Source organism: Vombatus ursinus, unplaced genomic scaffold (assembly GCF_900497805.2).
Source record: "Vombatus ursinus unplaced genomic scaffold, bare-nosed wombat genome assembly UNPS02014813.1, whole genome shotgun sequence".
Classification (NCBI taxonomy): Eukaryota; Metazoa; Chordata; class Mammalia; order Diprotodontia; family Vombatidae; genus Vombatus; species Vombatus ursinus.
In genome coordinates, this window is record NW_020954591.1 from 28665650 (window position 1) to 28680734 (window position 15085).

Genomic DNA, 15085 nt, shown 5'->3' on the forward strand with positions numbered 1-15085 from the left:
GGGCTGGAAAGGCTCAGGGCAAGGACCGCCTGCTTCAAATATAAAACTCCCGGTCCCATCAATTGAGTGGATTTCTGAAAAACCCCTACTCAGCATCTAAGGGCAAGGACTATATATAACATGAGATAGCCCTGGACACCAGTGGATGCAGATCAGAGAATTCTAGTGAAATCTCTTTGGAAGGCTTAGACTCCCAGAGAGACCATGATAAATTAGAAAGGACACAAGACTGGGCATCAGGAGATCCTAGTTCTAATCCTGATTATGTCACTTGCTACCTGTGCACTCTTAGGTAAATCACGTGACCTTTCTGGGCCTCAATCTTTGTTATCTGTAAAATGCAGTCCAATGGGCCTGCCTTCCTTATCTCACCAGATCTTTGTGAGGATCAAATAAGATAATGGCCATAAAGTGTTTTACAAATATGAAAAAGGTAGAAAGCTCATCTTGGTCCAATTTCCAAACAAGTTAACTTTCCAAAGCCAACCCCTTCTTTACTCACGGTCACGGGAGTCATAGGAGAGGTACTCAGCGAAGAAACCTGTGTCAGTATAGGACCGATCCGAGTGGAAATGGACAGTGATCTTGTTACTCCTGCTGGACACCACAAACTGCGGCTTCTGTCCACAGAACCTGGAGGGGACGGGAGAGGACCGCTGGTGTGCACACTGCTGTGACCATTACTGAACCCCAGCCAATGGGGTGAAGGGCTTATGGGGCTAGGAAGTAGCAGGGGATAGAGTCCACAAAGCAGGCTGGGAAAATCCCCATTGGACAGCCAGAGTTCATAGACACCCCTGCGGGGGGGGAGGGGGGGCACAAAGCTGGGACCTGAGGGGAGGCTGAGGATCTGGCCACACAAGTGAGAGCAAGGCTCCCCCCTCTCCTCCACCAGAGAGGATTCTAGGTAGAGAGCATCTCTGAGAATTCTCAGGTTCCTCCCTATTTCCCCAGAACACTTACTTTTCCCCATTGATTTCCACATAGTCCTTGGTGCAGGTACCCAGGTTTTTGTTAGGTTCCACCAAATAGAAGATTTTGAAACGAATCTTGACATTTTTGTCGCGGGGGACCTGCAAAGGGAGGTGAAACTCAGCAACTGTTTCCCCTCACCTATCCCAACATCCTGTGAAGGAAAGTCCCCCTCTCACCACCCCTGCTCCTAAAAAAGGATCTAAATTTTCTCATTTCCTTCGTCAAATTCTTCATTATCTATCATTTCCTTCCCCTGACATTACCCCCAATATTGGCAGCACCAAAGACATTGAAAATATGGATAACAGTAACTCACATTCAGATTTGGTGGCCCAAAGATTTCATCGCAATCTAAGCTTTAATATCTTAAGCAGCTCAGAGCTGCACTAAGATTTGGGGCCATCCTATACAGTGCTTGCAAGTTCCCAAAGTCCTTTCTTCACAATGACTCTGACAGACAGGTAATACAAGTATGATTATCCCTGTCTTACATACGGGGAACCTGAGGGTCAAAGAGATGATGTGATTTGCCCACGGTCATAGCCCTAGGAAATGGCAGAGACTTGCAAGTCCAGGTCTTTTGATTCTGACCAAGTCTAACATCGTTTGGCTTAAATTGTGGCAGAAAGGCCATAGGTTAGATCAGGGATGGGGAACCTGTGGCCCTCTAGGTCCTCAAGTGCAGCCCTTTGACGGAATCCAAACTTCACAGAATAAATTCTGCCAAAAGGCTGCACTTGAGGACCTAGAGGGCCACATGTGACCTCGAGGCTGGAGGTTCCCCATCCCTGGAGATGTTTGGCAGAATTTTCTAACTGCAAGGGTGAGACACCAGAAATTGTTGCTAATTTCCAACACTGGAGGGTTGTTAAAGAAAAAGACTGGAATGACCTGGAGATCAGTCCTGCCTAGAAGACTGTCACTATCTCCTATAGCCCTCTTCAAGGTCCCTAACAACATGTAGCCTTTTCTCATCCCTTCTTCCTTCTCTCCTTCCTTATTCTACTAACTCCATAATTAGACACACCCAGCTCCTACCTCAATGTCCCATGTGCAGTCCATATTGGGGGGGTAGTGGCCTGGGTAGTAGGGGGTACTGAATGTGCCCTGAACTCCAGTTAGGCGACCTCCACATTCTGAAAGTCAAAACACAAGAAGCAGTGTGAGGGATCCAGAGTCAAAGAGTTTGAGTAGGAGGTATAAGAAAAGACAGATCAAATGGATTCCTTTCGATGAGAGCTTCTAGGTGAAAAGCCAAAGACACTGTCCTTTTTTTTTTTTTTTCTAATTTCTGGTGTGGGAGGAAGAGCAACGATGTGAGGACCTGAAAATTCTGTGTGGTGGCTGGACATACCAAAGCCTTCACTGGCTTCCTTGAAGGCGGTCCTCTAAACCCAAGCTGCTGATTCAACTTGATAGTCAGCAGATAAAGAACAATATCCGAAGGCTGGAGTTCTTAACCTTTTTTGTGGTATGGACCCCTTGGCAGTCTGGTAAAGCCCATGTCAGAATAATGTTCTTGGAATGCATAAAAGACATATGATTACAAATACAATTATATTAAAATACAGTTATCAAAATATTTTCTTAAAAAAAATTTACAGACCCCAGGTTAAGGACCCCTGCCCTAGAGGCTCCAGTATTACATATTTCAAATCATCCCTTAGCTGCCCCTTAGCTGGCCCTCCAGACTCCACTTTCCCAAGCAGCCAAGGGTTTCAATTGAATTCGGTAAGCATTTTTTTTTCAGTAAGCATTTATTAAGAGCCTACTATATGCTGGTCACTATGTGAGGAGTTGGGTTATAAAGACAAAAAATAGTCTCTGCCCTCTAGGGGCTCACATTGTACTGGGAGAAGAGAAGTAGGGAAGAGGGAAAAAAGAACATACATACAAATAAATCAAAACAAAATCTACAAAGTAAACTGAAAGTCATTTGGAAGGAGGGAAGCAAAAACAATTGGGAATATCAGCAAAGGCCTTATATGGGAGATGGAAACTGAGCTGAGCCTTGAAGAAGGGAGCTTGAGATTCTAAGAGGCCGAGGTGAGGAGGAAGTATGTTTCAGGCATGTGGGACAGCTCATGCAAAGGTACAGAGAAAAGGGCTGGAAAGCTGTGTTTGAGGAACAGGAAGTAGGCTGAGCTAAGCTGGACCAGAGAGTGCATGAGAAGTCATGTGAAATTAGTCCAATCCCATAGTCAAGGATGATAATTTTTTTGTCACAATCTGGGAAGCCAGATTGCAAAAGGCTTTAAATGCTACACAAAGCAGTTCGTGCTTTATTTGAGATACAACAGGAAGTCACTGCAACTTCTTAAGCAGGGGAGGAATGTGGGGAGGAACGTTTTTTAAGAAGATCAATTTGGCAGCCATGTAGAAAATGGATGAGAGAGTGGAGAGGCTTAAACAGAAATCATCTGTGCTCTGTTGTTAAGCATGCCCTATGTGGGCGGCAGCAGCATCTTCTAGGGAAGGGGTTCTTAATCTGAGGCCCCTGAAGTTATTTTTTAATATTTTATATTAATACAAATATAACACCTTATATTTTAATAGAGTTGGTTACCTTTGTAATCCTATGTATTTTGTTTTACGAATTTAAAAACAGTATTATGAGGAGGGGGCCAAAGACTTTACCAGCCAACGGGTTCCATGACACACAAAAAGTTAGGAGTCCCTCCTCCAGGGTTTCCATACAACCCCCACCTCAATTCTCTTGTTGTTGTTTAGTTGTTTTCAGTTGTGTCTGACTCTTCATGGCCCCTTTTGGGGTTTGCTTGGCAGAGGTACTGGAGTGTTTGCCATTTCCTTTTCCAGCTCATTTTACTGATGAGGAAATCGAGGCAAACAGGGTTAAGTGACTCACCCAGGGTCACACAGCTGGTAAGTGTCTATGGTCGGATTAGAACTCAAGTCTTCCTGAGTCCAGGCCCGGCACTCTATCCATTGTGCCACCCAGCAGCCTACCCCATTCCCCTCACACCACTACCCCAAACCCTCTCCTTACCAGTCATCTTGGGCAACTGGAAAAACACTGCCTTAAAACCAGGGTGGCGCCGCACAGTGTTGGTGATGAGTGTGACAAGCATGACATTCTGAGAGGAGAGGAAGGTCAGGTTGTAGGAGGGAGGGTAAGTGCCACATAGCCTGCAAGATGGGAAGGAGGGAGAGCTTGAGAGAAGAAGATGCAGGTGAACCACCCCATGCATCCTTCCCCATCTCCAACTGGATCTTAACCTTGGCTCTAACCGCCAACATTTCAGGAATCAGATTTAGTGACCACTGAGCCATGCCCCCTATACACAGTCAATGCTCCACCCCGGGTCTGACAACTGAGCTGAGATGATAGCTTGGTTTGGGGAGTCCACTGACAAAATTGCTTCTGAAATGTTCCATGTTTGAATCCTCAGAACATTATTCTGTAACTCACTCCAAACACTGTACCTGTTCCTTGTTTTAGACCAGGGGTTCTTAACTTTTTGGGGTATCTTGGACCCCTTTGGCAGTTAGGTAAAGCCTGTAGAGCCTTCTCAAAACAATGTTTTTAAACACAAAATAAAATACAGAGGATTGCAAAGGAAACTAATTATATTGAAAAAGAGTTATCAATACAATAAAAAAAAAAAGTTCATGGACCCCAGGTTAAAAGCCACTGCTTAGGAGTAGCTAAGTGGTATAGTGGATAAAGCACCCGTCCTGGAGTCAGGAGGATCTGAGTTCAAATCTGGCCTCAGATCACACTAGCTGTGTGACTCTGGGAAAGTCACTTAACCCTGGTTGCCTTTAAAAAAAAAAAAAAAGCTCCTGCATTAGAAGTTATAGAATGGCCTTTAGCTAAAAGCAATGATATACTTCTACACTACAAGACCAATGCCTTAAACTTACCCTGCAGCAAATGAGATGACATGCATAAAGTTTTTGCAGCCCTTAATGTGACACAGAAACGCTCGCTAATATGATCATTACATCTCATCGTCTCCCTATCGGCTCTCCTCATGCTACCCTGGTCTCCTTAGAAAATCAACCTGTTTGTTACCTTGCCCTCAAAGTATGGCAAGAGGCTCCAGCCCCAGCATACTCACTGCACCACAGCTCGAGGTTCCACAGGGCTCAGGGAGTCATATACCGTGACCACATCACTCCCAATATCATCACAGGCTGCGACATCAAAACTTTCAAAGGTAAGGCTCAGCACCAGGTCAGCATCTCCACGCAGAACCCACTGGCAGCGGGCACGAGCGGGGTAGGGGCTGTCTGGGAATCCTGGAGTGGTGAAGCGGGTCACCTCACCAGACCGGGCATGTAGGGAAAAGCTGCAGCTGTCTGCACAGAAGAGAATTAAAAATGAGAGAATTTGAGGGAGGGAACAAGAAAGAAACAGAGAGACAGACATAGATATAAAGAAAATACATATAATATGTACAAAATAAATATAGGATAAAGGGGGGAGGATACTAGCAACTGCCAGGTGTGATGCAAATCAGGAAAAGCTTAATGGCAAAGGAATACAATCTGAGTTTTGAAAGAAACAAGATTCTCAGAGGCAATGGTGAGGAGAAAGGGCACTGTATGCTTGGGAGATAGGAGGTAGAGGCTCTCACATGAGGAACAGCAAGATGGTAGGTCTAGTAGGAAAGTGGGTAATGTGTAATAAGGTTGTTGGAAAGGTACATTGGCACAATAATGATGTGAGGGAAAACAACTTTAAAAGACTTCAGAACTCTGATCAAAGGAACAACCAACTAATCATAACTTCAAAAGATTGATGATGAAATATACCACCCACCTCCTGGCCTAAAGCTTTTAAATTAGAATTACAAAAGGAAACTTGTAGTCTCAGACACGGACAATGTGCTGGTAATCTTGTTTGACTATATAAATTTGTTATAAGAGAGGGCTTCTATTTGGGGAAAAGGGTGAATTAGTGGGTGCTGACATACATGGCGAAAAAAAGAAAGAGCATCAATTAAACATTTTTAAATGCCCAAAGAAGACAAAAAGTGCAAAAGGGGACATAAACTGAACAATTTTGTTACTATCCTGTTAAATTTTATATATCTTACAAAAAAGAGGTTTGATTTCCAAACATAATTCTCTTTCTTATTCTTTATACAGTGAAATATTTGTGTTTACTTTGAAAGACTTAAGAACTCTGATCAATGCAATGCAGTGACCACTCACCATTCCAAAGGACTAATGATGAGGCATCCTACCTACCTCCTGCCAGAGAGATGATAAGCTCAAGGTACAGAAAGAGATAGGTGTTTTTAGACTTGGCCAATGCAGGAATTTGCTTTGCTTAATTCTTCATATCTGTTACAAGGGTTTTACTTTTCTTTTTTTTAATGGAGGGAAATGAAAGAGAAAATAAATTTTTGTTTATTGAAAAAAGATTTAATTTTAGAAAAAGAATTCTAATCAGTGTAGTGATCAACCACAGTTGGGCACTGAAAGAACCAGCAAATATAAATGCTGAGCCTCTATCAATGATCTCTAGAAAAAGAACAGAAGTATTGCAGGTATGGAGAAAGTAAATTTCCCCTAACACCCCCATCCAATTTTCAAAACAAAAAACAAGAAAAACAAACCAAAAAAAGCATAAGAAAGTAGTCTTTAAACTCGAGGCTAGATGGCTTGACTTCAGTTACTTTCAATTGTTAAAGGGATGGGGTATCAGCACTGAGAAAGAGACGCAGTGACCACTAGGGACCAACATAACTACATCAGGAACAGACTGTGCCAAACTAAATTAATTTCCTTTCTTGATGAAGTTTCTAGATTAATCAATCAGTAGAAAGCCCTGAACATAATACACTGATATTTTAGAACATCATTTAACAGAGTCTCTCTTGATGATCTTGTGGACAAGTGGATAGATGTGTGGTAGATGTTAGTATAGTTACATAAATTCAGAACTGGTTAAATGAATATGCCCACAGATTAGTGATTAATGGATCTGTGCCATTGGGAAAGCAGGGGAGGGAAGATGTCCTATAAAATCCTACAAGGATCTGTCCTGGGAGTTGTCCTGCTTAAGATTTTTATCAGTACCTTGGATAAAAGCATAGTTAATATACTTATCAAATTGACAGATGTCACAAAACTAGGAAGAACCATTACATGCTGAACAAGAGAACTGGGACCCAAAATGATAGCTAAGAATAGCCAAATCCAATGTGATGAAATTTAACAATCACCAATGCAAAGACCTACACTAGAGTTCAATCAGCTGTGAAAGTACAAGATGGGGAAGTATAGCTGGACAACAGTTTATATAAAAAGTTTTAGTGAACTTCAAGCTCAACGTGAATCACAAAGTGACCCAAATAAAGCTGATGCAATCTTAGGCTGCACTCATAGAAGCGTACTGTCCAGAATGAGGGAAACGATCATCCCAGCTATTCTCTGCACCCTGCTCAGACCACATCTGAGGTATGGGCCTGCTTCTTGGCACCACATTTTAGGAAGTACGTGGGCAATAAGAGCCAGTCTAGACAAGTGTGACCGGGGTGGAGCGAGAATTAAAGAGCATGCCACAGAAAAATGACTAGAAATCAGAAATGTTCAGTCTGGAAGAGAAGAGGTAAGGTGTATGTGGTAGGTATCTTTTTTTCTTTTTTTTTTTAAGGCAATTGGGGTTAAGTGATTTGCCCAGGGTCACACAGTTAGTAAATATCAAGTGTTTGGTCTGAGGTCCGATTTGAACTCAGTTCCTCCTGACTCCAGGGCCGGTGCTCTATCCACTACACCACCTAGCTGCCCCTGCGGTAACTATCTTGAAGTATGAAAGAAGAATTTAACTAAGAACAACAGATAAAAGCTGCAGATAGGTAGATTTCAGTAAACCTGATAGAAGGTAAGATTTCCAAGCAGTAAAAGCGATCCAGAAGTTTAATGGCTTTCCTTGAGAGGAAGATGGTTGACTATCACTGGATGTCTTTAAGCAGATACTGGGCAATCCCTTTCTAGAGGCGGGTCATAAAGGGGATCCCTGAGCAGAGACAGCCTAGATTACATGACATCTATGGTCCCTTCTGGAGATACTGAGATCTTCTAATTCTGTGAGAGCAGATGATTAGAGGACTAAGGAGAAATCCCTAAGTATTTATTGTCTGGCGGCTTGTGCCCCTGGAAACTACTTTGTGTAGCATCATCACAAAGACTGTGCCTTGAGGACAGCACCATCCTAGACACAGGAACCTGAAATGAGCTTCCACCTCTGAGAACTGAAGAGGTGACAGGGAGTTGCTAACAGCTACCACTAGGCTTTGAACACATCTCTGCCATTTTCCCCAGCAAGAGAAGTCGACATCTAATCAACAAACATTCATTAAGTGCCTACTATGTGCCAGACACTGGACTAAATTCTAGGGATACAAAGAAAGACAAAATCAATGCCTGCCCTCAAGGGGCTCACACTCTAACAAAGGAGACAGCAAGAAAACAACTATGTACAAACAAGCTAAATACAGAATAAATTGGAGATAATCAACACAGGGAAGGCACTAGCATTAAGGAGAATTGAGGAAAGACTTCCTGTAGAAGGTGAGATTTTAGCTGAGACCTGAAGGTGCTAGTCAAGCCAGGAGGCAGGGAGGAAGAGGGAGAGCATTCCAGGCAATATTACTTACTGTCTCGTGTTGTCTGTGCTGTTCTGGCGTCAGTGGCTAAGAAAGGAAGAGAAAGAGTAGACTATTTATGGGGTCTGTGTATTTCCTTCTCTCCTGCTTCCTTATTACCCTAAAGGGAGGAACTCTGTCAATAAGCCAAGAACTCAGATCCCCAATGCAAGACTGCTGGATCTGCCTATTCTATTAAAAAAAAAAAAAAAGGGATTCTATAGATTGACCCTTGAAGGACAGATCTGAACCTGCCAGGGTTTGACTCAGCCCTTGTCTTTTCCCCATCCCTCCTTCTAGTCCTTCCTTCTCTATTCTTTGTTCCTATTCACTCTGGTTCATCCATTCACCTCTAAGCCCAGAACTCACGGAAAGCCACAATTGAAGCCACGTTGAAGGACTGCAAGGACCGGGACCTGGGGGGTAGCGACAGGACATATTCTTTTGATATGGCTCGCTCAACTTCCTCTACCATATATTGGGGGACACTGAATTCTGACCAGTAGTAGGCAATTACACTGCCCTCACTGAAAAGAGAGAAGGATGTGAAAGAATTAGGTTTGTCAATCAGTCAGTTAAGCACCCACTGTGTGCTAGGCACTGGGTTAAGCATTGGGGATACAAAGAAACACAAAAGATAGTCCCTGCTCTCAAGGAGCTCAGTCTAATGGAGGAGACAACATGTGAACAACTATGTACAAACAAGATGTATACAGGATAAATTGGGAGTAATCAATGGAGAACAATCACTAGAATTAAGGTCTGTGTCTGCAGAGAGTAGCGGAAGGGTCCTGACTCACATAGATGGGCTCTAGAACCACCCAAACTAGATCATAAATACACCCTCAGTTCATACCCTGATTTAGAACCTCCAGTCTTTTCTCCCCAGCTCTCTAGACAAGAAAGGTGTCTATGTCCCCAAGAAAGTGTGGCAGTGGACAGAGCCTCAGACGTGGACTCAGGAAGACCTGGGTTTGAATTGTGCCTCAAACATTTACTCGGTAGATGACCATGGGCATGTTACTTAACCTTTCTCAGTAAATCGGGGATAATAATAGTACTTCATGGGATTGTTGGGAAGATCAATTAAGACAATTAAAGCACTTTGCAAACCTTATGAGGCTCAGTAAATGTCAATTCTTATTATTACTGTTGATATTCCAGCTTCTCTCTAATTAGACTTTATTAAGTAATAACAGCCACTTGCATTTATGCAGAGCTTTAAAGTTTACAAAGTGCTTTCTTTTCCACAATCTTCACAACAGACTCTCATAAAGGGGAAGTGACTTTGCCCACAATGACATGGCTGGAAAAGGTCAGAGATCAAATTTGAACTCAGCTCTTCGGAATCCAAGTCTGGGACTCTTTCCACTATACCTTCCGTCCCCATGTAGAAGATTATTTCCTTGTTCCTCTAGGGCTCTAGCCATCTGGTATTGGCTCATTTGCCATACCAGAACCCAACCAAGGGCTAATTCAGGTTTAGAATGACCCACTTGTATCTCCAAATGAGAATAATGGTAAGGGCTCCCCTATGGCTCATATAACCCACACTGCCAATATTCCTCAGGTCACCTAAATGGAAATTCTGAATGACTCCTACCACCCCAGTCCATTTGCAGAAGGGACAGGTCACTCCCAATTAAAGACGCTTTGCTTTTTCTTTTTTGATCCTCTTGCCCCATCTCCCACCTACCCTCTACCCCCGGGACCTTACCTGAAGGCTGTTACTCCAGATTCCTTGTAGAAGGGCCCAAGGGCTGGTATCCCATTGTATAAAACCTTTAGCTGCCAAGGAGCACAAGGTGGACAAAGAAAATGGAAGAAGAAGAGAGAAAGGTCACAGCAGACCCCACTGACTGGCTTGGACATTCCCTGCATTTCATACCCACCCTACCCAGGAACCCTATGTCTATTTTCAGACACCTTCCCACTCTTGACAGTGCTCTTGACAGACCAATACTCAACCCCAGTGTCATTAATGGGAATGGAAAGACATAGAGAGGCAAGGCAGCTATGCCTCCTCGCCTGGAGAGTTTCATCCTGGAAGAGGTAGCTTACCGCTTCCTTAACCTTGCTGGCCAGGTTTGCAAATTCTGTGGAGTTGGAATTCTCATAGGCATCTATAAAGTTCTCATTTGTAATCCTCAGGTAACCATTGAAGATTTTCTGCATCCGTGCATTCTGAGCTACAAGAAACCAAGGAAAGTAAAACAAGTGAGAAGATTGGGGCTTTGCCTTCCACCAGTCCACTATTTTAGACTCTCCCTCCATCAATGTCCCACCATCACATAAGGTGGCCGAGCTAGATGGACTCTGAAGTCCTTTCCAGTTTGAGCTCTAAAACGTTAGGTCCAAGGACATTTGCCCCACGTCAGCAATGCCAGGAGATGGGGCAAAGCAATGAACCTACGTCTCTCCCCCCATCCCTTATCCTATTACACCAACTCTCTGGGGTCTCCTAGCTTAGACTCCAAAGTCTAGAGGAATCCAAGAAGAGGACACCTAGTCTGGTCTGCTCACCTAGACAGAGGTGTCAAACATGTGACTCCAAGGGAAGCCCAAATCAGATTAAAATGTAATTGGGAAATATTTAATAAAATAAATAAAAATACAATTAAACATATAATATTAATGTGTGGTTTTCTAAGTCAATATGTGGCCCACAGGGATCCTTATGTCTAAGTTAGTGGCCTCCATGTCTATTCAAGTTTGAGATCACTGGCTTAGACTACAAGTAATTATAAACTGCCCATCCCCAACCATTATTTTTCCATCAGACCACCACTCAGGCTTTCCACTGCCCCCACCCACTGACCACTGCCTCTAACTATTAGTATATTAATGGCACCTTTTCCTGTACTCACAATTAAAATGCCACACCAAGATTCCAACCATAAGGGACAACAGGATGAAGAAGATCACCAATGCCAGCAGCACAATCCAGCGCTTCGGTCCACGTTTTTCCACTTTCCTTGAATTGTTAGCTGGCAAGAATTCCACTCCTTCCTCAAAGCCATTTATATTCTAGAATGGAGGAGAGAGAACAATAGAATCATTCGTTTAAACCTGGAAGAGCTTCAAGGTCATCTAAATCAACCCACTCAAATTAATAAATAAAAAAAAAAAAACTGAGACCCAGAGGAGTAAAGTGGATTAGCCAAGAAATAAGTGACAGTGCCAGGACCTGAATTCAGATCATTTGACTCTAAGGCAGTTAAGTGGCACAATGGAAAGAGCACCTGCCCTGGAGTCAGGAGAACCTGACTTCAAATCCAGCCTCAGACACTTACGAGCTGTGTGACCCTGGGCAAGTCACTTAACCCTGTTTGCCTTAGTTTCCTCATGTAAAATGAGCTGGAGAAGGAAATGGCAAACCACTTCAGTATCTTTGCCAAAAAACAAACAAACAAACAAACAAACAAACAAACAAACAAACAAACAAACAAACAAACAAACCCAAATGGGGTCATGAAGAGTTAGACACAACTGAAAACGACAATATGCTCCAGGCACTGTGCTAATTATTGAGAATACAAAGAAAGGCAAAAGACAGCCCTTTCTTTCAAGGACTTTACAGTCAGGCCAAGGACAGAGCCTCGGGGCACACACATAGTTAGTGGGCATGACCTGGGCCTAGCAACGGGAATAAAGAGCAGTTCAGACAAGTAGGAAGTAAAGCAGCAAAAATCAGCTTACAAAAACCTAGAGAGGAGAAAGTGTCAAGGAGAAGAGGGTGATTAGAAGTGTCCAAAGCTGCAGAGAGGTCAAGAAGGATGAAGGTTGAGAAAAGGCCACTCAATGTGACAATTAAGACGCTACTGAATACCAATAGAAATTGCTCTTTCAAAGATCAGCAACAATCTCTTAACTGCTAAAGCAACTTTCCCCCTCAGTCTTCATCAGCCATGACCCTTCTGGCCCCTTTGACATGGCTGACCAATCCCCTAATTTTTCCTCCCTTGGTCTTGGGGACATTAGTCACTCTTGGTTCTCCTCCTGCCTTCTGAGGCTCCTTTGTAGGATCATCATTCATGTCCCATGCCCTGAGTGTCCCCTGGACTCTGTTCCGAGTCTCTATTTTCTATCTATCTCTGCTCTCTCAGTGCTCTCATCATGTCTCACGGATTCAATTGCCATCTCTAAACAGATTACTCCCAAACAGCCATAACCAACCCTGATCTCTCTTCCGAAATCTCATCCCTCACTTTCAATCAAGTATTTATTTAGCACTTCTGTGCCAGGCACAGTGCTAGGTGTTGGAGATATAAGTACAAAGAATGAAACAATCCCTACTCACAAGGGACTTACATTCTAACGGGAGAGACAAGTACATAGAAAAATATTTATAGTAAAAATATGAAACTAAAAAAATGTATACAAAGTAGTTAAATATGAGTTAGGGAGAGAAGGCATTAGAGGTTGGTGGGAATGGAGGGGGTCAGAAAATGGTGCTTCACTGCATCTTAAAGGAAGAGAGAGGGGCAGCTAGGTGGCGCAGTGTATAGAGCACCAATCCTGGAGTCAGGAGGACCTCAGTTCAAATCCAGCCTCAGACACATAACACTTACTAGCTGTGTGACCCTGGGCAAGTCACTTAACCCCAACTGCCTCACACAAAAAAAAAAAAAGGAAAAGAGGTATTCTGTGAGGCATAGGATAAGAATGAAATGCTAGTCATGGGGAATAGACCTTTGCAAAGGCACAGAGATAGGAATGTCACGTGTGATGAACAGAAAGGAAACCTAGTTTGCCTGGTTCACAAAGTGCAGCCAATGAGGATGGAAAGATAGGCTGCAGCCAGGCTATTAAGGGCCTTAAAGGCTAAACAGAAAACCACTGGAGTTGGATAAGTGTAGGAGGCAGACAATCAGATCTGTGCTTAAAGAAAATTACTTTGGCAGCAGGGTATAGGATAGACTTGAATGGCAACAGATGACACAGAGAGACCAATTAGGAGGCTGCTGCAATATTCTAGGCTCGAGGTGATGAGGTCCTGAACCAAGGTAGAACCTGTCTGAGTGGAAAGGAATCAATATCTGAGAGATGTGAAGGTCTAAACGGCCAAGATTTGGCAACTGATTGCATATGCAGGGTGAGGGAAAGTAAGGAGTCTAGGATAATGCCAAGATTATGAACTTGAGAGAATAGAAGGATTGTAGTGTCTTAGACAGAAATAATAATAATAATAATAATAACAATAATGTTTAGTTGTTTTTCAGTCATGTCTGACTCCATGACCTCTTTTGAGTTTTTCTTGGCAAAGATGCTGGAGAGATTTGCTATTTTCTTCTCCAGCTCATTTTACAGATGAGGAAATTGAGGCAAAAAGGATTAATTGACTTGCTCAGCTAATAAGCATCTGAGGCCAGATTTTAACTTCGATCTTTTCCTGATTCCAGACCCAGTGTTCTATCCACTGCATCACCTAGCTGTCAGTAGGGTATTTTGGGAAAGAGAATGGTTTAGGGTGAAAGTTTCCCTGCAAACATGTTGATTTTAAAATGTCTCTGGGACATCCAGTGTGAAATGTATAGTCAATTAGCGATTTGTGATTGAAACTCAAAGGAAAGACTAGGGAAGTAAATACAGATCTGGGAGTCATCTGCAGAGAGATGATGTGCAGATGACTGGATAGAAGCATCCACGGGATGCAAAGAGGTTACCAAGAAAGAGTATAAAGGAAGAAGAGGGCCTACGGCAGAACTCTGGCAAACCCCCACAGTTAGGGAGGGGCGTGATGAGGATGATGAGCCAGCAGAAGAGAGTGATGGATGGGAGGAGGACAAGGAAAGAGAACAGTCATAAAAACCCAGAGAGAGAAGGGATTCCTGGAAGAAGGAGATCAATAATTTATGCAACTGATGGGTTGAAAAGAATTAGGCCTGAGAAAAGATTATCAGATATGGCAATTGAGAAATCACTGGTAACTTTGGAAAGAGCGATTTCAGCTGGAAGCCTGGATGCAAAAGTGTTCAGGAGTGAGAGAAGATGAAGACGAAGATGAAGATGAAGAAGAAGAAGAAGAAGAAGGAGAAGATGAAGGAGAAGGAGGAGGAAGAGGAGGAGGAAGAGAAGGAGAAGCAGCAGGAGAAGATGATGATGATGATGATGATGATGATGATGATGATGATGATGATGTTGATGATGATGTTAGACATCTTCACCTGGATGCACTGTAAGCATCTCAAACTCAACATGTCCAAAGTAGAACTCATTATATTTTCCTCCAAACCCTCTCTAAACTTCCCAATTTCTGCCGAGGCTACCCCTATCCCTTCTGTCACCCAGGTTCCCACTCTTGAAGTCATCCTTGACTTTTCCTCCCTCCCGACTACCCTATCAGTTGCTAATTCTTATTGACTCTAGTTCTACCACATCTCTGACATCTATCAGCTTCTCTGCACTCAGGCTCTACCTCACTTCATACTCTCCTGAACTCTCACATCACTATCTGCCTTCTGGACATCTAGAACTCAATGTCCAGTAGA

The 15085-nt window shown here is 43.1% G+C and overlaps 1 protein-coding gene across 1 annotated transcript in view; it reads right to left on the minus strand.

The window, feature by feature from the left end:
• Positions 1–15085, minus strand: part of ST14 (suppression of tumorigenicity 14) — a 68648-nt gene that overhangs the window by 14560 nt on the left and 39003 nt on the right. Inside the window, exons 2-11 of the mRNA XM_027877669.1 lie at positions 11462–11621; positions 10656–10783; positions 10312–10382; positions 8964–9121; positions 8607–8642; positions 5058–5298; positions 3983–4122; positions 2014–2111; positions 964–1073; positions 503–633 (exon numbers count right to left, since the gene is read on the minus strand). Coding sequence (XP_027733470.1) covers positions 503–633; positions 964–1073; positions 2014–2111; positions 3983–4122; positions 5058–5298; positions 8607–8642; positions 8964–9121; positions 10312–10382; positions 10656–10783; positions 11462–11621 — 1273 coding nt within the window. The remainder of the gene's footprint in view (positions 1–502; positions 634–963; positions 1074–2013; positions 2112–3982; positions 4123–5057; positions 5299–8606; positions 8643–8963; positions 9122–10311; positions 10383–10655; positions 10784–11461; positions 11622–15085) is intronic.